The sequence below is a fragment of the Panthera pardus genome, unplaced genomic scaffold (assembly GCF_024362965.1).
Source record: "Panthera pardus isolate Hobbes unplaced genomic scaffold, ASM2436296v1 HiC_scaffold_24, whole genome shotgun sequence".
Lineage (NCBI taxonomy): Eukaryota > Metazoa > Chordata > Mammalia > Carnivora > Felidae > Panthera > Panthera pardus.
This window is the reverse complement of record NW_026526810.1, coordinates 80,487,273-80,511,384: the sequence shown is the minus strand read 5'-3', so window position 1 is coordinate 80,511,384 and position 24,112 is coordinate 80,487,273. Positions and strand designations below refer to the sequence as shown.

At 36.9% G+C, this 24,112-nt stretch overlaps 1 protein-coding gene across 1 annotated transcript in view; it reads right to left on the bottom strand.

Moving 5' to 3' along the window:
• MIA2 (MIA SH3 domain ER export factor 2) overlaps positions 1 to 24,112 on the bottom strand; it is a 108,201-nt gene that overhangs the window by 42,474 nt on the left and 41,615 nt on the right. Inside the window, 8 exon segments of the mRNA XM_019426083.2 lie at positions 741 to 863; positions 5,738 to 5,842; positions 12,305 to 12,376; positions 13,018 to 13,128; positions 14,877 to 14,903; positions 17,245 to 17,316; positions 23,633 to 23,721; positions 23,815 to 23,836. Coding sequence (XP_019281628.2) covers positions 741 to 863; positions 5,738 to 5,842; positions 12,305 to 12,376; positions 13,018 to 13,128; positions 14,877 to 14,903; positions 17,245 to 17,316; positions 23,633 to 23,721; positions 23,815 to 23,836 — 621 coding nt within the window.

Genomic DNA, 24,112 nt, shown 5'->3' with positions numbered 1-24,112 from the left:
AACGTAAAGAGGATAAATGAATAGGTTTCAAGATGGCAATGTTCACTTCACTGCATAGATTACAGAATGTTAGTTTTATATCTTATTACTTGATACTCACACCTGAGTATGTTTGCAGCTTGAGATTTTAAGATTTAAAGCTTAAGATTTAAAGCTTTTAAGATTTAAAAGAGAAGGCAGGAAAAAGGGCTAGAAAGGGCAAATAAGGAGTAAGGAAAAGTGAACAAATCCTAAAAGTAAAAATAAGTTACCATATTCTTATTAGAGTCAAGTTTCAATTAGACTTATTTTTTGAAAAGTATTTATCTCCGTGAGAGTACATACAACAACTAATCTAGGTATTACAGATATTCAGCCAATACATATAACTTCATCTGTCCAATTTCTAAAATTCTTTCCAACCTCTTTTTATCAAAAGAAACAGATGGCAGTCTAAAAGACAAAGGTAAAATCCATTATTCTTTTTTCTCTTCACTCAATACCTAGGCTAAAATACAAAGGAAAGGACAAAAAGGACATAAAGAATGTTGATATATAGACTACAAATCTAAAAGTCTTCAAGGAGCATTTGGGAGCAAGATGATAATATCAGTACAAATTAAAATGAATGCCCAAGAAGTACACACCCTCTAATTTGACCAAATAAATTATAAAAATAAAAGTTTCAAAAAACAAAAATTTTCAAATTTCAGAATAACATTCTAGCTGCCTCAGTCACTAAAACCAGAAGGCCCATTTACCTTGATCTGATTTTCTTTATCATACAGAACTTGCTCTGCATATGCTTTGGACTCTTCAAATGTTATTTTCTGTTTATTAAGTTGACCCACTTGTTCTTTCCATTCTTCAGCTTCTTGTAAAAGCTAAAATTCAAACCCAACCAAGAAAAAAAAAAAGCAACTTGTTATTTTTCATACTTAGGTGTGAATGAATTTATTTATATATACATACACAATTTTTTTTTATTTTTTTTAACATTTATATATTTTTGAAAGACACAGAGAGAAGGAGCACTAGTGGGGAGGAGCAGAGAGAGAGAGAGAGAGGGAGATATAGAATCTGAAGCAGGCTCCAGGCTCTGAGTTGTCAGCACAAAGCCCAATGTGGAGCTCAAACCCACAAACTGTGAGATCATGACCTGAGCTGAAGTCGGACGCTTAACCAACTGAGCCACTCAGGTGCCCGTAGATATAACTTTAATAGATGTTATACGACACAATATGTTGCTGAGAAGGGAAGGAGAGGGTTAGACAGGAGGAAAGAAGGGAAGGAAGGGTGGGGTCCTGTTTTCAAAGAACTTTCAAGAGGGGTAATGTAAAATAAGAGACACTTAAATATTGTTCAACTGATTTACATAATAAATTTTTATTAAATAAGAGGTTTTTTGAGACATACATATGTTAGATTTGGTCATTTCTTACCATCCCTTAAATAATATATAACATGCCATAACTTATTTGTACTAAAATTTGTTTTTTAAATCATGTGCTGTTTTGTAGTTAGGATAACTAAACTTCCAGAGATACCATTAATATAGAATACATCAAATTCTGCATAAACAATCTTTTACTTAGTATATACTTTTATAGAAAAAATTTTCTGAACATGATACAAAAGGTAAGGATCGTTATAAAACAGATTTGACTACATAACACTTAAAAACCTCACAAATCAAAAAATAACAAAATCTAAAAGCAAGTAACTAGAAAGGAACTCTTAAAAATATATGCGGCAAAGGATTAATAATCTTAAGATGCAAAGAGCTGTTAGAAGTCAAAAGAAAAATAAGAAAAAAAATGAATGAGCAAGCAATTCACAAAAGAAATGGCCCATAGAAATATAAAAGTCCAAATCTATTAAAACTTTAAAACTCTATTCTCTCAAACAATAATTATTGGATTTCTCTGCAAAACTAAGGCATCTTTCCTAGCACAAGAAAACTAAACTTTTTCTATGCGTGTATAACACAATAAGAGAACACCAACAGATTAAAAAAAAATGAGGATTTTCTTGAAGAAAAAACTTTGAATCTGGTTATTAGTGGACTCTAGTGAATGACTAAAGAAATTGCATACCCAGCATGCAGTCTTAAGAAGTTAGAGGAGTATATTAGAACATGGCATCAGTGAATGTAGGATAGTTTAAGAACTTGAGTGATTAAAAAGGAGTTAAATGAAAGTAGATGTAAAGAATAAGACAATCTAGGTGAAAATTTTTCAAGATAGAAAAGGTCAGTTTTGATTATAACAGCAAATTTAACACAGCATTTATGACCACTTTCTCCTGAAATCTACTAAGATGAGAAAAAATTTACTAAAAGATTTGGGGGGGGGGGGGAAGAAGCATAAACCCATAAGAAAAAAAGAAAACAGGTGATGAAGGAAAAGGTAATTCTAGAAGTGGAAAGCAGAAAGAGATAGAAGTATAGTAAGAAATACAGCAGAGCAGACAAATCTGAAATCTACATAGAAGATGGGAAAGTCCAAATGTAAGTTGACTTAATACAACCCAAAATGCTTAGAATTTGGAGGCACCAATACTAGGGCTATAAGTAGGATTGAAAAGAGGAAGACTGAAAGTTTGTATAAAAAATGAAAAACAAAAAACAAAAAAAAACAGAAAGTCCCTGCACATACATACACATACATTTTGACCCTCCATCCATCCTTCCCACTCACCCATATCTCTCACATGCATGTCCGCACACACACGCATACACATATACGTCTGGCAAAAGCCTAGAAGGTTATTTTCTGGAGAGGTGGAAAATGAAACTCTGGGACACTTGGCCCAGGTGAAAGTGTGAGTAAAATATTGAAAACATAAAAGGATAAAGTAAAAGCTGACTTACTGGATAGTGACACACCAACAACCCCCACCTGTCTTAGCTGCTTGCCACACTGTTGGCAAACAGGCTTATCCCTCTCAAACAGAAACTGTGGAGGAATTATCCCTGTGGAAAATGATCTTCAAATACCAACAACTGGGGATCTCCCAAGGAAACACCCTAGCCAGATTACCCTACAGAACAGCCTCCCAATAACACACACTGAGCTTCCAATTAGATATGAAGAGCTTCACTATCAAATGAGCAGACTGCCATGAATCACCTAATAACTGACTTTAAAAAGAAACTTAGTGGGGTGCTTGGGTGGCTTAGTCGGTTAAGCATCTGACTTTGGCTCAGGTCATGATCTCACGGTCTGTAGATTCGAGCCCCGCATCGGGATCTGTGCTGACAGCTCAGGACCTGGAGCCTGCTTCGGATTCTGTCGTCCCTTGCTCACACTGTCTCTCTCACTCTCAAAAATAAGCAAACATTAAAAAAAAAAAAAAGAAACTCATAGATAAAAGACATAGACCAAAACAGAAAATAAAGGAACTCAAAGTAAACAAAACAACTCAGGGAACTAAAAAACACTTCAAAAAAGAAAATAATAATAACAATATCCTCAGCAAGATAAGACACGGCACCCATAAATGAAAAAAAGGCATAAGCAAAATAGGGGCACCTGGGTGGCTCAGTCGTTAAATGTCTGACTTCGGCTCAGGTCATGATCTGGAGGCTTAGGAGTTCGAACCCCGCATCAGGCACAGTTCTGACAGCTCAGAGCCTGGAGCCTGCTTCAGATTCTGTGTCTCCCTCTCTTTCTGCCCTTCCCCCCACTTGTGCTCTGTCTCTCTCAAAAATAAATAAAAACATTAAAAACAAGAAAAGGCAGGGGCGCCTGGGTGGCGCAGTCGGTTAAGCGTCCGACTTCAGCCAGGTCACGATCTCGCAGTCCGTGAGTTCGAGCCCCGCGTCAGGCTCTGGGCTGATGGCTCGGAGCCTGGAGCCTGTTTCCGATTCTGTGTCTCCCTCTCTCTCTGCCCCTCCCCCGTTCATGCTCTGTCTCTCTCTGTCCCAAAAATAAATAAAAAAACGTTGAAAAAAAAAATTAAAAAAAAAAAAAAAAAAAAACAAGAAAAGGCAAAAACAAAATAAAAAAGACCACTTACAATTGAAAAATATAGGAGAATAAGTCAACAAAACTTGCAAAGAAAGAAAACAAAGAGGACATCTTTTGGGGGAGGGGGCAGGGGAGAGTGCGTGCATGCACACATACAAGCAGGGGAGGAGCAGAGAGTGAAAGAGAGAGAGAGAGAGAGAGAGAGAGAGAGAGAGAGTCTCAGGCAGACTCCACACTCACTCAGCCTGAGCCTGACATGGGGCTCAATCCCAAGACCTTGGGGTCACGACCTGAGCCAAAATCAAGAGTCAGACACTCAACCAACTGAGGCACCCACACAGCCCAAGAGGAAATATTTAAATAACTACTATATAATCATACAAAAATCCCAGAAAAAGCATGAAATAATTTCCCAGAACTGAATTCAAACCAAGAGTTTCCATATTAAGAGTATGAAAAAAGACTCACACATCATCATGACATTTCAGAGAACTAGAAACAAGGAAAGATATAAAAGCTTCCTGGAATGGAACAGGTGGCTGGCTCAGTCAGTCCGTCCATCCGACTCTTGATTTTGATGTAGGCCATGATCTCACAGTTTTGAGATTGAGCCCTATGTCAGGCTCCGAGCTGATTCTCTTTTCCTCTCTCTGCCTCTCTCAAAATAAATAAATATTTAAAATCTTTCAGGGAGGAAAAGAGCGGATCACAAAAAGATTCAGCAATCCAAATCTCATCTGACTTCTCAAAACCAATACTGGAAAGTGAAGACAATGGACCAATATCAAAATTTCAAGAAAAAAAACTTTCCAATCCAGAAGATATCCAACCAAAATGTCAATAACCTTGAGAGAAGACATTCTTAGGCATGCAAAGTTTTTAAAAGTTACCTTCTATACCTATGTCTCAGGAAGCTAATCAAGAAAATTAACCACAAAAGAGCAAGTCTTGGATACAGGAAATAGAAGATCCAACACAGGAGAAAGACAAGGGAATAGATGGGAGTGAAGTGAAATCTCAGGACAACAGAATCATTAACAGACCTAGAGAAAAAGTTCCTATTGGACCAGGAGGATGGAAGGCCTCAGGAAGGATTGCTTCAAGAAAAAAATAAAATTAGTACATTAACAAAGCATTTGAATGCACAAAGTTATTCAGCATCTCCAGAAGACAGATCTCCATGGTATATAGGAAACAAAACAATTACTAACCCTAGAGCAAATAAAATTTTGGGTAAAACAGAACATGTAGTAAGAGCACATCACGTGGCTTAGCTATAACATTTAGAAAACTGTAAATAATGCAATCAAATGAAAAACTGTCCCATGGAAAAATTTTAACTGTATTGGGAGAATAGTGAGACAGTAAATATATGTGGGTGTGTGGGAGTATCTCTACATATGAAGAAGGAAGAAGCTAAATCCTCATTTGCTCTAACCACCAGAACTGCTTCTATCTTTAGGCCCTGGACCCATAGCTTCAATCATTCTCATGGATATTCCCTGCCTTCCTTCAGTCTGGCTTTAAGGAGTTGGTCCTAAATCCTATTTGCTGTGATTATTAAAATTTGCCCTGGCTCGTTTTCACTACTGGAGGAAAAAGGTAACAGGAGTATACACTTTTGCACCCTATATAAAAGACATGTCAAAGGATATTCAGGAGACTGTCCTCCTTTCCTGCTTTCCGGGGAAAGCCTAATCTTGCCCCCAGGATGGGTCAGTCATGAGTATGCCCAGAACATTTATAACTATGTAATCACAGTTAAAGAGTCCCTACAGAGTACAAACCTGTTTCTGGCTTTCCTGAAGTTGGGAATTTTCACTCAAAGCATCTTTTAGAGCTATCTTAAGTCGTTCTTCATTCATTTGAAATATTTTGAAGGTCGTTTTAGCCTAAGTAAAACACAACATATCAAGCTTATAGGAATTAATTTAATATTATAACTCTTTTTTATACATACTCCCTAAAACATGGAATTAAAGTAAAAAAAAAACATGACAATATTAATAGGAAAGACAGTAGAGGCTACCAGAAAAAAGGCTACCAGGGTCCAGTCAAGGCTCTGCCACTAACTTGCCATGTGACCTTGGACAAATGATTTAGCCTCTTTTAACCTTTTATGTGCTTTCTAGCAAATTTTGTTAACTTTTTATTATCTGCCTCTTTTTTTTTAAATATGAAATTTATTGTCAAATTGGTTTCCATACAACACCCAGTGCTCATTCCAAAAGGTGCCCTCCTCAATACCCATCACCCACCCTCCACTCCCTCCCACCATCCATCAACCCTCAGTTTGTTCTCAGTTTTTAAGAGTCTCTTATGTTTTGGCTCCCTCTCTCTATAACCTCTTTTTTTTTTCTTCCCCTCCCCCATGCACTTCTGTTAAGTTTCTCAGGATCCACATAAGAGTGAAAGCATATGGTATCTGTCTTTGTCTATATGGCTTATTTCACTTAGCATAACACTCTCCCAATTCCATTCACGTTGCTACAAAAGGCCATATCTCATTCTTTCTCCTTGCCATGTAGTATTCCATTGTATACATAAACTACAATTTCTTTAACCATTCATCAGCTGATGAACATTTAGGCTCTTTCCATAATTTGGCTATTGTTGAAAATGCTGCTATAAACATTGGGGTACAAGTGCCCCTATGCATCAGCACTCCTGTATCCCTTGGATAAATTCCTAGCAGTGCTATTGCTGGGTCATAGGGTATATCTATTTTTAATTTTTTGAGGAAACTCCACACTGTTGTCCAGAGTGGCTGCACCACTTTGCATTCCCACCAACAGTGCAAGAGGGTTCCCATTTCTCCACATCCTCGCCAGCATCTATAGTCTCCTGATTTGTTCATTTTAGCCATTCTGACTGGCATGATGTCATATCTGAGTGTGGTTTTGATTTTTATTTCCCTGATGAGGAGCGATGTTGAACATCTTTTCATGTGCCTGTTGACCACCTGGATGTCTTCTTTAGAGAAATGTCTATTCATGTTTTCTGCTCATTTCTTCACTACATTATTTGTTTTTCGGGTGTGGAGTTTGGTGAGCTCTTTATAGATTTTGGATACTAGTCCTTTGTCCGATATGTCATTTGCAAATATCTTTTCCCATTCCATTGGTTGCCTTTTAGTTTTGTTGATTGCTTCCTTTGCAGTGCAGAAGCTTTTTATCTTCATGAGGTCCCAATAGTTCATTTTTGCTTTTAACTCCCTTGCCTTTGGGGATGTGTCGAGTAAGAAATTGCTGCGGCTGAGGTCAGAGAGGTTTTTTCCTGCTTTCTCCTCTAGGGTTTTGATGGTGTCCTGTCTCACATTCAGGTCCTTTATCCATTTTGAGTTTGTTTTTGTGAATGGTGTGAGAAAGTGGTCTAGTTTCAACCTTCTGCATGTTGCTGTCCAGTTCTCCCAGCACCATTTGTTAAAGAGACTGTCTTTTTTCCATTGGATATTCTTTCCTGCTTTGTCAAAGATTAGTTGGCTATACTTTTGTGGGTCTAATTCTGGGGTTTCTATTCGATTCCACTGGTCTATGTGTCTGTCTTTGTGCCAATACCATGCTGCTTGATGATTACAGCTTTGTAATAGAGGATAAAGTCTGGGGTTGTGATGCCTCCTGCTTTGTTCTTCTTCAAAATTACTTTCACTGTTTGAGGCCTTTTGTGGTTCCATATGAATTTTAGGATTGCTTGTTCTAGCTTTGAGAAGAATGCTGGTGCAATTTTGATTGGGATTGCATTGAATGTGTAGATAGCTTTGGGTAGTATTGACATGTTAACAATATTTATTCTTCCAATCCATGAGCACGGAATGTTTTTCCATTTCTTTATATCTTCTTCAACTTCCTTCACAAGCTTTCTATAGTTTTCAGTATACAGATCTTTTACATCTTTGGATAGGTTTATTCGTAGGTATTTTATGCTTCTTGGTGCATTTGTGAATGGGATCAGTTTCTTTATTTGTCTTTCTGTTGCTCCATTATTAGTGTCTAAGAATGCAACTGATTCCTGTACATTGATTTTGTATCCTGCAACTTTACTGAATTCACGTATCACTCCTAGCAGACTTTTGGTGGAGTCTATCAGATTTTCCATGTATAATACCATGTCATCTGCAAAAAGTGAAAATTGACTTCATCTTTGCCAATTTTGATGCCTTTGATTTCCTTTTGTTGTCTGATTGCTGATGCTAACACTTCCAACACTATGTTTAACAATAGCGGTGAGAGTGGACATCCCTGTCGTGTTCATGATCTCAGGGAGAAAGCTCTCAGTTTTTCCCCATTGAGGATGATATTAGCTGTGGGCTTTTCATAAATGGATTTTATGATGTTTAAGTATGTTCCTTCTATCCCGACTTCCTCGAGGGTTTTTACTAAGAAGGGATGCTGAATTTTGTCAAATGCTTTTTCTGCATCGATTGACAGGATCATATGGTTCTTATCTTTTATTAATGTGATGTATCACATTGATTGATTTGCGAATGTTGAACCACCCTGCGGCCCAGGAATGAATCCCAGTTGATCATGGTGAATAATTCTTTTTATATGCTGTTGAATTCGATTTGCAAGTATCTTATTGAGAATTTTTGCATCCATATTCATCAGGGACATTGGCCTGTAGTTCTCTTTTTTTTGCTGGGTCTCTGTCTCGTTTAGGAATCAAAGTAATGCTGGCTTCATAGAATGAGTCTGGAAGTTTTCCTTCCCTTTTATTTTTTTGGAACAGTTTGAGAAGGATAGGTATTATCTCTGCTTTAAATGTCTCACAGAATTCCCCAGAGAAGCCATCTGGTCCTGGACTCTTATTTGTTGGGAGATTTTGGATAACTGATTCAATTTCCTCACTGGTTATGGGTCTGTTCAAGTTTTCTATTTCTTCCTGTTTGAGTTCTGGAAGTGTGTGGGTGCTTAGGAATGTGTCCATTTCTTCCAGGTTGTCCAGTTTGTTGGCGTATAATTTTTCGTAGTATTCCCTGATAATGGCTTGTGTTTCTGAGGGACTGGTTGTAATAATTCCATTTTCATTCATGATTTTATCTATTTGGGTCATCTCCCTTTTGTTTTTGAGAAGCCTGGCTAGAGGTTTATCAATTTTGTTCATTTTTCAAAAAACCAACTCTTGGTTTCATTGATCTGCTCTACAGTTTTTGTAGATCCTATATTGTTTATTTCTGCTCTGATCTTTATTATTTCTCTTCTTCTGCTGGGGTAGGGGTATCTTTGCTGTTCTGCTTCTATTTCCTTTAGGTGTGCCGTTAGATTTTGTATTTGGGATTTTTCTTGTTTCTTGAGATAGGCCTGGATTGCAATGTAGTTTCCTCTCAAGACTGCCTTCGCTGCGTCCCAAAGCGTTTGGATTGTTGTATTTTCATTTTCATTTGTTTCCATATATTTTTAAATTTCTTCTCTAATTGCCTGGTTGACCCATTCATTCTTTAGTAGGGTCTTCTTTAACCTCCATGCTTTTGGAGGTTTTCCAGACTTTTTCCTGTGGTTGATTTCAAGCTTCATAGCATTGTGGTCTAAAACTGTGCATGGTATGATCTCAATTCTTTTATACTTATGAAGGGCTGTTTTGTGACCCAGTATGTGATCTATCTTGGAGAATGCTCCATGTGCACTCGAGAAAAAAGTATATTCTGTTGCTTTGGGATGAAGAGTTCTAAATATATCTGTCAAGTCCATCTGATCCAATGTATCATTCAGGGCCCTTGTTTCTTTATTGATCCTGTGTCTAGATGATCTATCCATTGTTGTAAGTGGAGTATTAAAGTCCACATTCTTATCAATAAGGTTGCTTATGTTTGTGATTAATTTATATATTTGGGGGCTCCCATATTCGGCACACAGACATTTATAATTGTTAGCTCTTCCTGGTGGATAGACCCTGTAATTATTATATAATGCCCTTCTTCATCTCGTTACAGCCTTTAATTTAAAGTCTAGTTTGTCTGATATGAGTATGGCTACTCCAGCTTTCTTTTGACTTCCAGTAGCATGATAGATAGTTCTCCATTCCCTCACTTTCAATCTGAAGGTGTCCTCGGGTCTAAAATGAGTCTCTTGTAGACAACAATAGATGGATCTTGTTTTTTTATCCATTCTGATACCCTATGTCTTCTGGTTGGAGCATTTAGTCCATTTGCATTCAGTGTTATTATTGAAAGATACGGGTTTAGAATCCTTGTGATGTCTGTAGGTTTCACGCTTGTAGTGATGTCTCTGGTATTTTGTGGTCCTTGCAACATTTCACTCACAGAATCCCCCTTAGAATCTCTTGTAGGGCTGGTTTAGTGGTGATAAATTCCTTCAGTTTGTGTTTGTTTGGGAAGACCTTTATCTCTCCTTCTATTCTAAATGACAGACTTGCTGGATAAAGGAGTCTCAGCCGCAAATTTTTTTCTGTTCATCACATTGAAGATTTCCTGCCATTCCTTTCTGGCCTGCGAAGTTTCAGTACATAGGTCTGTCATTAATCTTATTGGTCTCCCTTTATATGTTAGAGCATGTTTATCCCTCGCTGCTTTCAGAAATTTCTCTTTATCCTTGTATTTTGCCAGTTTCACTATGATATGTTGTGTAGAAGATCGGTTCAAGTTACGTCTGAAGGGAGTTCTCTGTGCCTCTTGGATTTCAATGCCTTTTTTCTTTCCCAGATCAGGGAAGTTCTCAGCTATGATTTGTTCAAGTACACCTTCAGCCCCTTTCTCTCTCTTCCTCCTCTGGAATCCCTATTATACGGATATTGTTGCGTTTCATCACATCACTTAGTTCTCTAATTCTCCCCTCATACTCCTGGATTTTTTATCTTTTTCTCAGCTTCCTCTTTTTCCATAATTTTATCATCTAATTCACCTATTCTCTCCTCTTCAATCCGAGCTGTGGTCGCCTCCATTTTATTTTGCACCTCATTTATAGCAATTTTTAGCTCCTCCTGTTTCTTAGTCCCTTGATCTCTGTAGCAACAGATTCTCTGCTGTCCTCTATACTTTTTTCAAGCCCAGAGATTAATTTTATGACTATTATTTTAAATTCATGTCCCGTTATATTGCTTAAATCATTTTTGATCAATTCGTTAGCTGTCGCTACTTCCTGGAGTTTCTTTTGAGGAGAATTGTTCCGTTTCATCATCTTGGGTAGTCCTTGAGGTAGCTCCAAACTGCAGGGCACTTCCCCTGTGCTGTCCAGAGAAACTTGTGTTGGTGGGTAGGGCCACAGTCAGACCCGATGTCTGCCCCCAGTCCACCGCTGGGGCCACAGTCAGACTGGTGTGTACCTTATCTACCCCTCTCCCAGGAGGAGGACCCACTGTGGAGTGGTGTGGCCCCTGTCTGGGCTGCTTGCATACTGCCAGGCTTGTGGTGCTGCTTTGATGGGATCTGGCGTATTAGCCAGGGTGGATCCACAAGGTGCACAGGGCGGGAGGGGCAGGCTTAGCTGGCTTTGCAGTTGTTGTCCCCTGTGGGAGGGGCCCTGCAGCACCAGGAGGGAGGCAGACCCAATGGAGGGATGGATCCACAGAAGCACAGGTTTGGGAGTTTGCGCTGTGCAAGCAAGTTCGGTGATGGGAACTGTTTCCCTTTGGAATTTCGGCTGGGGGATGGGAGAGGGAGATGGCGCTTCCCAGAGCTTTTGTTCCCCAGCCGAGCTGAACTCCGTCTTCCAGGGCTCAACAACTCTCTCTCCCGGCGTTGTCTTGCCCTCCCCACTCTCTGAGAGCAGAGCTGTTGACTATTAACATTCCAGATGTTAAGTCCCACTGGCTGTCAGAACTCACTCTGTCCAGCCCCTCTGCTTTTGCAAGCCAGACTCGGGAGCTCTGCCTTGCCGGACGGACTCCCCCTCCACTGCCCCGACTCCCTCCTGCCAGTCCATGTAGCACGCACCGCCTCTCTGACCTTCCTACCCTCTCCCTGGGCATCTAGTCTACGCTTGGCTCCAGAGAGTCCGTCCTGCTAGTCTTCTGTCGGTTTTCTGGGTTATTTAGGCAGATGTGGGTGGAATCTAAGTGGTCAGCATGACGTGGTGAGCCCAGCGTCCTCCTACGCTGCCATCTTCCTTGTCTATCTATTATCTGCCTCTCTTAACAGAATTTAAACTTATTGAGAGCTTTTCTATTTTATCCACTAATGGTAAGTGCCAAGCACTTTCAACGGTGGTATACAGCAAGAGCTCAATAAATACTTGTCAAATAAAATAAAATGAAGTTTCCTAAAGTACCTTCAATAAAAGAACTATATCTACGACACCTATATCTCAAATTCTAGTATTATATCTCTTTCTTGAATCATAAAATAATAAAATTAAAATGATTTTCAAAAGCAACAGACCTTCTAGACTAATTCAACTTACTTCAGCCACTTGTGATTTGAGAGATTTTGATTCATCCTCTAGAGACTGTATCCTTTTTGAAATATCCACCATCTGGAAAGACAGTATCAATCTATAAACAAGTATTCACTAAATTTTTTTGGTTTCCAAGAGGCCATATATCTTAGATATATTGTTATCCTAACACTTTCACTCAAAAAATGCGGACTTAAAATTAAGAAAACTTGTCAGCCATATGCTTAAAGGGATTTTATATGAAAGTTAGACAACAACAGTAATTCATTTCATGTTTACTCTTCATAACATTTAAGTTCTATAGGCTCAAGATAAATCCCCTAACATCACATCTTACTAAATAATCTCACACACATCTAGATCTTCCTTACTACAGATTTTAAAATAACAAATAAAGGAAAGTTAAAATGTTTTCAAAATGACTTATGAATAAAAAAATCCACTAAGTATGTGATAATTCAACTTTATTTATGTAAGCTACTTCCATAGTACACATTGAAAATTTCTGTAAGAATACGCAAGAAACTTAACATGGTAATGGTAACCTGTAACAAATAAAAAAGCTACTGGATCTGGAAATTTTTACTCTCCCCTTAACAGCCTTCTGTATTTTTTTGGATTTTTTGGAGTACATATAATACTTTAACTGATACCTATTAAGTTTTTTAAACTCAATAAATTTCCTTTTCCTGCAGTCTCTTCAAACACAAATACCTTACCAATTCATCTTGTTCAGAATGCTTAGATTTCTCTTCTTTTAATTGGTTTTCCAGAAAAAGTATTTCATCCTCAAGTTCAGATTTAGAGCTGTTCAGCTTTTCATAGACTGCCTAAAAGAGAAAGCCAACTTTATAGATAGACATAGGATTTTTTGGTTATGATAAATCAGATGAGTATAATCAAATACATATACTTCAAATTAAATAAATTTCATTTGCATATTAGTTCATTTTTATAATATTTAAATAACAGCAATACTAGCAGAGGTCAGCAAACTTTTTCTATAAAAAACCAGTGAGTAAATATTTTAGGCCTGTAGGTCATGTAGTCTCGGTCCCAGCAACCCAACTCTGAGCATGTAGTGAGAAAGCAAAGACATTATGTAAATAAATGAGCATAACTGTGTTCCAATAACATTTATTTACAGGGGCACCTGGGTGACTCAGTCGGTTATGTGTCCGACTCTTGATTTCAGGTCAGGTCATGATTTCATGGTCGTGAGATGGAGCCCCATGTCAGGCTCCACACTGGGCATGGAGCCTGCTTAAGATTCTCTCTCCCTCCCCCTCTGCCACTCGTGCACTTGCATGTACTCTCTCTCTCTAAAAAAAAAAAAAAAAAATTTTAATTTTATTTACAAAAAAGAGAAACCAAACAATCTGATTAAAAATGGCAGAGGACCTACATAGACATTTTTCCAAAGAGGACACGTAGGTGGCCAACAAAGAAATGAAAAGATCCCCAACATCACTGATCATAAGGGAAATGCAAATCAAAACTACAATGAGGTATCATCTCACACCTGTAAAAATGGCTAAAATCAAAAAGACAAAAAATAACAAGTGTTGGCAAGGATATGGAGAAAAAGGAACCCTTGTGCACTGTTGCTGGGAATGTAAACTGGTACAGCCACTGTGGAAAACGGTATGGAGATGTCTCAAAAAGTTAAAAGCAGAAATACTATATGATCCAATAATTCTACTGCTGAGTATTTATTCAAAGAAAACTAAAACACTAATTCAAAAAGATATACACACCCATATGTTTACTGCAGCCTTATTTACAAGAGCCAAAATATGGAAGCAACATTAAGTGTCCATCAATGGATGAATGAATAAAGAAGATGTGGTATATATACAAAATGGAATATCATATAACCATAAAAAAGGATGAGACCTTGCCATTTGTGACAATGTAAATGGACCTAGAGATATTATGCTAAGTGTAATAAGTCACACTGAAAAAGACTAATACCAAATGATTTCATTCATATGTGGAATCTAAAAAACAAAACAAATAAACAAAAAGCAGAATCAGATCTATAAAATCAGAGAACAAACTGATGGTTGCCACAGGAAAGGCAGTGGGGAGATAAGCAAAATGGGTGAAAGGGAGTAGGAGATACAGATTTACAGTTATGGAATGAATAAATCATGGCAATAAGAGGTATAGCACAGAAAATATAGTCGAGACTGTAATAGCGTTGTAAGGTGACAGATGGTAGTTTCACCTGTGATGAGCATAGCATTAAAGTATAGCGATACTGAATCACCATGTTGTAACATTTGTGTCAACTACACTCAAATAAAAAAATTAAAAAACAAAAACAAAACAGAACAGGTGCAGAACCCAGAATATACTTTGCCAACCTCTGCTCTAAAGCATTATAAAGGAAAAAATGAGAAGTCTGATTTAATATAATTAAAGATATAATAAAAAATAAATAAAAAAATTAATCAAGATTGCTTCATAGTAATGTTCTGAATTGAATTATGACATATTTTCTGGGACCTTTTAATTTTAAATGATTAATCACTGAATTATTCCAATTTGATTTTAAACACTGTAACAAACATACCTCTGATATTTGTGATCCTTCAACAAACTTGTTTAAAAAAAAAACCAAAAGATTCAAAGAATTTAATGGAAGCCAAGAAAAAAGAAAGAACAAGTACATACTATATTATAGTAGTTAAAACACTTATTTCTATATATTTTCCCAAATTTGGTTACTTGATTATATGAATTCCCGGATTTGAGTCAAAATTAGTCTATTGTTTCGATTTTATCTACCAATTCAACCATGAAATTTTTGTAATTCTACCACATATAGTTTATGCTCAATTACATTTACCAATTTTAAAAATAAACACTACATGGTTCTTCAAATTACTAAAATCAGACAAAAACTTCCAAAATGTTCATTTTAATTTTACTGCTAGATCATGTAAATTCAATGCCTTAAAAATAAATTGGTGTGTTTTATTTTGCCCACAATACTACCAAACTTGAATAAATGCTTTTGCTGTCCAGTTTTTGCTATTCTGTTAGCCAGCTAAATTCCTTATGCAGTTCCTTTTTTTTTTTAATCAAACTAGTAAGTTACTACTTGAACAGTAGTTAAAACAGGTCAATAAATAAAATAATTTCAACATGTTCTTGAGGATATCAATCGGTAACAAATGAAGAAGGAAAAGATTAAGAAATATATTTCATTTAGAATTCTATTCATAACTTCCTTTGGACTCTACTAGTTAATTCTGAAACATGACCTATAGACTTTTTTAGTTTTTATTTTAATTCCAGTGAGTTAACATCCACTGTTATACTTATAGACTTTCTAATGATTATGGACATCAGTGATTCATAACAGCCAAGCTGCACTAACTAAATATGTACACCAAAGGTACTAAGTCCATTGTTTTCTACTTTATTATTAGTAGGCTTTTTACAACACTTCCAACTCTAACCAGTAATAAGACACTCCTATTATTTACCTTAATTTGTTGCAGCTTAGCTAAATGACAAATTTTTAGTATTTCCCTTCTTACTACTGGCCAAATCATACCTGGCTCAGGAGAGCTGACTATACATATCTCTTCCAAACTCCATATTGAGTAACATCATGTTGGTACCTTGAAACTGGGAATATTTACACAATCGAACCCAGCAGATGCTACAAATAAGGACTCTGGCTTTTCAGAGAGGCAGCTGTTAAACATTTACCAGAACATCACTGCTTAAAGCTTTGGTCTAGGGGGCCCTGAGTGGCTTAGTCAGTTTAGCATCCAGCTCAACTCTTGACTTGGGCTAGGTCAGGATCTCACGATTTGTGGGTTCAAGACTCACGTCTCTGCGCTGACAATGCAGAGCCTGCTTGGGATTCTCTCTCTCCCTTCTCTCTGCCCCTCCCCTGCTCGCACATCCTCTCTCTCTCAAAAATAAACATTAAAAAAAAAAAAAAAAAACTTTGGCCTAATTCTAGTCAGCTCTTGATACACTGGGAATGAAGTAAAGGCAAGTACTACCATAATTTACATAATATATTGCCAGCTACTCCTAAATTTATGAAAATGAATCCTATTTTTCCTTTCTAGAGAAAACTGGGTCAAAAAAAGGGATGGTTACCTTAATACATTTCTCAAGAATGAAGACTAAAGAGCTTGTATATGGCCTTAGATTCTAGTAAACTGGTAAACTGAATATGCATCACTCAAAACAAGTTAGCAAGAGAGCTCAATTTTTTAAATATTTTATTAAAAATTTATAAAGTTAGGGGCGCCTGGGTGGCTTGGTCGGTTAAGCGTCTGACTTCGGCTCAGGTCATGATCTCACAGTCCGTGAGTTCGAGCCCCGCGTCAGGCTCTGTGCTGACAGCTCAGAGCCTGGAGCCTGTTTCAGATTCTATGTCTCCCTCTCTCTCTGACCCTCCCCCGTTCATGCTCTATCTCTCTCTGTCTCAAAAATAAATAAACGTTAAAAAAAAAAAAAAATTTTTTTAATTTATAAAGTTAAATATTTATAAAATATTTAATTAATAGTTTAAAATATTTTATACTAATGTTCTATTTCTTATAGTTAATGTTTTATTTAAGTTTTAACATCTAGAAATGCTCTTACACATTTAACATAGTTTTGAGAAGATACACTGTTCTTGAAATTTGTTATTCAGTAAGAATCTTTCTCCCAGCTTTTTTTTTAAATGTTTATTTATTTATTTTAAAGAGAGAGAGAGAGCATGCATATGCAAGCAGAGGAAAGGCAGACAGAAGGAGAGAATCCCAACCAAGCTCCATACTGACATAGCAGAGCTCGATGCAGGGCTCAGACTCACGAACCATCAAGTCATGTCCTGAGCCAAAATCTAGAGTCGGCCGCTTAACTGACTGAGGCACCCAGGTGCCCCACCCCCATCCTTTATAATTATATATATTATTTGTTTTTACCTCCAAACTTTGCGCTTCTGTTGACTCCTTCTCAAAGCTGGCATCCTTCAAAGATGATTCTAAGCCTTCATACTGAAAGAAAGCAACACTGTAAGGAAAAGCTCTATAAATTTTATTCCATATTTATCTGAATAGGCATCTAAGAAGCAGACAAAATCCACTTCCACGTGTATGTTAAATTTACTTCAATTTACTTAGCTTTAAGTTCTTCAAATATGACCACTATAATAGAGACTGGGCAGCTAACACACTGGCTTGAACAACAAATGACAGAACCTCACCCTTAAAACTAAGAGAACTGTCCCAAGTCCCTATTCACTGAAGAGAAACTAACTCAAACTGGCCATCAAAATTTTCACTTGTAATTCAAATCATACAACAAATAAAGTAGGCAATATTAAATCTTTAAAGGTGCAAAATAAGGAAAATGAAACATACAATGAGATAAGATTTGGCAAAATGCACTTATTTCAATGCTTTAAAAAAAAAGGTGATTAAATAGAAGATTAGGCTATTTGGACCAACCTTCCACACTAAGAACAAAAGATGGTCAAAAACAAAACACAACAAAACAAAAACAACAGGACATGTCTGAAGGCCTTGGAGAGCAAACCAAATAGTGAGAATTTATGATAGAACAGGGTATCCTCAGAGAACCAAGTCCACCATTTGACAATTCTTTCTCCCTGCCCAAAAGCAGAGGATGATAGGACAAGAAACCCAGCAGAGATTTTAGTAGAAGTGGGGACCTGAGAGGGAAAAACTTGGGAGTTCAAGACCTAATGAATAGGATGAGCCACAAAGCTCAGGTTTCATGATGGGGTTCTGTGGTAGGCTGAAGAAAGACCTCTCCAAATTCTGTCCTAACCCCCAAAATTTCAAGATGTGATTAAGTTAAGGATCTTCAGATGGGGCAAATATACAGGATTATCTTGGTGGACCCAACATAATCCCAAGAGTCTTTAGAAGAGGGAGGTAAGAGGATCAAAGTTAGGAGAAGAGACAATGGGAAGATGGAAACAGAGACTGGAGCAATATAGCTAAGAGCCAAGGAATATGGACAGCCTCTAGAAGGTGAAAGAGGCAAGGAAAAGATTCTCTCCTGGTACCTCCAAAAGGAAAGAGATATGCTGACACCTTCATTTTAGTTCTATATAAGACTGGTTTTAGATGTATGACCTCCAACGCTATAAGAAAATAAGCCTGTTACTTTATGTTACTAAGTTTGTGATAATTTGGTACAGCAGCAATGCAAAACTAATACCACTGGCTATCTTATAAGAAAGTCTAAATCAGAAACAGACCAATCCCTTGAAATGACGCCAAATTTCCAAACATTTTAATCTGTAATTAAAGTAATCTACGATTTGTGATGTTTCAGCCTATCTGCCTATGAGAAGCAACAGCAAATCCTCACTACAGAAACATCACCCACAACTTCAAATTTTTCTCTACAAATAACCTGGCATTGACCAACACAAGATTTGACTAAAAACCAAGAGAAAAAATGAGCAAGAGAAACAGACTCTTGAGGGATGCAAATAATAGAGTTTTCAGTCAGACATTAAAAAAAAAGTAAGTTTGGGGCACCTGGGTGGCTCAGTGGGTTAAGGCTCTGAATTTGGCTCAGGTCATGATTTCACATTTGTGGGTTTGAGCCCTGCATCTAACAGCTCAGAGCCCGAAGCCTGCTTTGGATTCTGTGTCTCCCTCTCTCTCTCTGCCCCTCCTCTGCTTGTGTTCTGTCTCTCTCTCTCAAAAAACAAAATAAAAATATGTTTTAAAAAATTTTTTTTAATTTTAAAAAAATGTAAAATCTTAAAAAAGAAAAAAATTCCAGCTAATCCATTTGCAGAAATTGCAAGCTGATCCCAAAATTCACAGAAAATGTAAAGGACTCGGTGAGAATAGTCAAAATGATCTTGAAAAAAAAAATGAACAAAGTTAGAAGACTTACACTTCCCAACTTCAAACCTTTCGACAAAACTACACTAATCAAGACAGTGTGGACTTGGTATAAAGATAGACATAACAGATCAATGAAATTGACTTAAGAGTCGAAACTTCACAACTTTAGTCAATTGATTTTCAACAAGTTACCAAGATAATTCAGTGCAGAAAGAACAGTCCTTTCAACAAATAATGCTAGGAAAAACTGGATATCCACATGCCAAAGAATGAAGCTGGACCCCTACCTAATATAATTTGCAAAAATTAATTCCAAACAAATAAAAAACCTAAACATAAGAACTATTCCCATAAAACTTTTAGAAGGAAATATAGATGCAAATCTTTGTGAGTAGTTTTAGGCAATGGTTTCTTAGATATGACACCAAAAAAAGTATAACCAGCAAAAAAAAAAGTAGATAAACTGAGCATCATCAAAATTAAATACATTTGGGGCCACTGGGTGGTTCAGTCAGTTAAGCATCCAACTCTTGGTTTTGGCTCAGGTCCTGCTCTCCTGGGTTCAGGGCTCAAGTCCCACATTAGGGTCCATGCTGACAATGCAGTTTGCTTGGGATCCTCTCTCTCCCTCTCCCTCTCCCTCTACCCCTGCCTCGCTTGTGCTCATGCATGAGCACATTCTCTCTCTCAAAACAATAAATAAAACTTTAAAATAAAAACAAAAAATTGAAAACATTTATGTTTCAGGAGCACCTGGGTGGCTCAGTCGGTTAAGCTTCCGACTTCAGCTCAAGTCATGATCTCACAGTTCGTGAGTTCGAGCCCCATGTCAGGCTCTAGTGACACCTTAGAGCCTGGAGCCTTCTTCAGATTTTGTGTGTCCCTCTCTCTCTGTCCCTCCCCACTCACACTCTGTCTCTCTCTCTCTCTCTCTCAAAAATAAATTAGATAAAATTAATTAATTTATTTTTTTTTAATTTTTTTTGTTTTTAACGTTTATTTATTTTTGGGACAGAGAGAGACAGAGCATGAACGGGGGAGGGGCAGAGAGAGAGGGAGACACAGAATCGGAAGCAGGCTCCAGGCTCTGAGCCATCAGCCCAGAGCCCAACACGGGGCTCGAACTCACAGACTGCGAGACCGTGACCTGAGCTGAAGTCAGACACTCAACCGACTGAGCCACCCAGGCGCCCCTAAAATTAATTTATTAAAATAAATTAAATAAATATAAAATAAATTAAAAATAAATTAAATAAAATTAATTTATTAAAATAAATAAACATTTAAAAAAATTTTAATAAAAAAAATTTATGCTTCAAAGATACCACCAAGAGAGTGAAGAGACAACCCACAGAAATGAGAGAAAATACTTGCAAATCACATAATCTAATGAGAAGCTCACATCTGTAATATACAAAGTTACAACTTGATAATAAGATGAAAGACCAATTTAAAAATAGGCAAAGGAACTGCAGAGACATTTCTCAAGAAAAGATAAACAGTCAATGAGCACATGAAAAGATAAGTGCTCCTCATAATTAGCCATCAGAGAAATGCAAATTAAAATCACAGTGAGATACAGCTTCATACTCACTAGGATGGCTAAAATCAAAAAGACAGATAGTAACAAGTGTTTGGAAAGATGTGGAGAAACTAGAACACTCACAAACTTGTGGTAGGAATGTAAACTGGTATAGCCACTATAGAAAACAATTTGGCAGTTCCTAAGAAGTTAAACACATATCCATCAATTGCACTCATAGGAATATACACCAAAGAATTGAAAACATATATTCACATAAAACTTGTACACAAATGTCCATAGCACCATCACTTGTAGCAGCCAAAAACAGAATAACCCAACTGACAAACACATACATAAATTGTGGCAAAGAAGAGTATTTGGCAAAAAAAAAGTACTGATTCATACTACAACATGGATGAACCTTGAAAACATAATGTAAGTGAAAAAAGCCAGTCACAAAGGACTATATATTATATGATTCTATTTATGTGAAACGTCCAGAATAGGTGAATCTAATGTTTATTTTTATTTTTTTTGAGAGAGACAGACAGACAGAGAGAGAGAGAGAGAGAGAATGAGTGGAGGAGGGGCAGAGAGAGGGAGACACAGAATCCAAAGCAGGCTCCAGGCTCTGAGCTGTCAGCAAAGAGCCCAATGTGGGACTCGAAGTCACAAACTGTGAGATCATGACCTGCACTGAAGAAGGATATTTAAACAGACTGCACCACCCAAGTGCCCCAGAACCGGCAAATCTATACACAACATGGATGAAACTTGAAAACATTTTACTAAGTGAAAAAAAAACCAGACACAAAGAACCACATGTTGTATGATTCCATTTATGTGAAATGGAACACAGAGCAAACAAAGTTATAGAAAAAAAAAAAAGGTAGATAAGTTGTCTAGGGCTTGGGAGTAGGGGAAACTGGGTGAAGGGTGATAACTAAGGGCTACAGGGCCTCTTTGGGGGTAATAAAAATGTACAAAAATTATGGCAATGGATGAACAGCTGTAAGTATACTAAAAGCCAGTCATTTGTATACTTTAAATGCATAGTGGGTAAATTATATTACAACAAAGCTGTTAAGAAAAAGCTATACTATCGGGGTGCCTGAGTGGCTCAGTTGGTTGAGTGTCCGACTCTTGATTTCAGTTCAGGTCATGATCCCAGGGTGTAAGACCAAGCCCTGCATCGGGCTCCATGCTTAGTTCTCAGCATAGAGGCTGCTTAGGATTTTCTCTGTCTCCCTCTGTTCTTCTCACCCACTTGCAACACGTGTTCTCTCTGTCTAAAATTTTTTAAAAATTTTTTTTAATTTTTAAAAACAAAGAAAAAGCTATACTATTTAGATGACTTTCAAAAATCACCAGATACCAGGGAATAAATCTAATAAAACATGATGAGGACCTCAACACAAAAATTTAAACAATAACAGAGAGGTTTTAAAAGATGTTAATAAAGGGAAATACTATATAGTCCACGGATAAGAACTCAACATTGTAAAAATGTCAGTCCTCTCCAAATTGATCTATATATTCAACGTAATCCCAACTGAATTCCTAGCAGCCTATGTGTGTAAACTGATGAACTGATTTAAAATCTATATAGAACAGCAAAGTACCAAGATCACCAAGACAATCTTTAAGAACAAACATGGAGGTTTACACTGTCAGCTATCAAGAATCGTTACAAAAAGATAGATTAAAAAGCATGATATTGGCATAAGAATTTTAAAAAACTGACCAACAGAACAGAAGATATTATAGAAATACTCAAATATATACAGCACTTGATTTAAGATGACACCACAGAACAAAGGAAAAGATGGTCTTTTCCATAAACGGTACTGGTTAATTCAACATCCATCTGAAAAACACTGAATCTTGACTTCCAAATCACACCATTACAAATTCAATTACAGGTGAATTAAAGACTAATTAAATTTGGGTTAAACTGTTTTCCCCAAAATTTATATGTTGAAGCCTCAGTACCTCATAATGTGACCTTATTTGGAGACAGGCCCTTTAAAGAGGTGATTAAGTTAAAATAAAGGCTTAAGGATGGGCCCTAATCTAATCACATGATGTCCTATAAAAAGAAGAAATTTGGACACAAAGAGAGATACCAGAAACAATCACCTGGACAGAGGAAAGACCAGGGGAGGTCCAGGCAAGCAGGCAGCCACATGCAAACTAAGGGGAGGAGCCTCATAAGAAATCAAACCTGTCAACCCTTTGATCTTAGACTTCTAGCCTCCAGAACTGTGAAAAAATTAATTTCTGTTGGGTAAGCCACCTGGTCTGTGATATTTTGTTATGGTGTCTCTACCAAATTTATACAAAGACTAAATGAGAAAAGTAAAACAAAGCTTCTGAAAGTAGCACAGAAGAATATCTTCATAACCTTAAGTAGACAAAAATTCTTAAATAAGAAACAAAAAGCAGGCATCATAAAGACAAGATTAACAAATGAGACTAGGTTAAAATTAAGAACTTCCACTTACCATTGAAATAAAAAGGCAAACCACAGAGTGAAGGAAAATATTTGCAATACATATACCTAACAAAGGACTTGTGTTCAAATATAGAAAATATTCTACGTATCAAAAAAGAAAAAGAGATAACCATAGCTTTTCAAATAAGAAAAATAAAAACAAAACAAAAAACCCTTAAACAGGCAACTTCACAAAAAAGATATCCAAACAACCAATAAACCTATGAAAAAGGTACTTAACCTCATTAGTCAGGGAAATGAAAATGAAACCACAATAAAACATCACTATGCTCTTACCACAGTGTTTACAATTAGTAAGACTGGTAATATGAAGAGCAACTGAACTCTCACACTTTGCAAACAAGCATTAATAATCTTAAACTTACACAGAAGTTTCTGCACTGCAAACTGTAAAGTCTTCCAGCTCTAACACGTATGTAACATTTTAAAAAATGTCTTACCTCTTTCTGAACAACGCTAAATTTTTCAAGTAGTTTACATTTTTCATCAAGCAGTGTAGAAAGTTCTATAGCCAGCTTGTTCTCTCTTCCTGAAAAAAAAAAATTGTATTATATGTAAATTGTTTTAAGTTTCAAAATTATGAACAATAATGATGAGATCTATAATAGAAAAAAGAGCTTACCCACATAAAGCCGGCTTCTAACCTGAAAAAAAAATTCAACAAAATTATATTAAAACAAATACATATTTAAGTAAATCTGACTTATTTAACTTCTATTACCAACTTAAAAATAACTGGTTTCTGGGGCGTCTAAGTGGTTCAGTTGGTTAAGTGACTGACTTAGGTTCAGGTCATGATCTTGTGGTTCGTGAGTTCGAGCCCCACATCAGGCTCTGTGCTGACAGCTGGAGCCTGGAGCCAGCTTCAGATTCTGTGTCTCCCTCTCTCTCTGTCCCTCCCCCTCTTGCAGTCTCTTTTG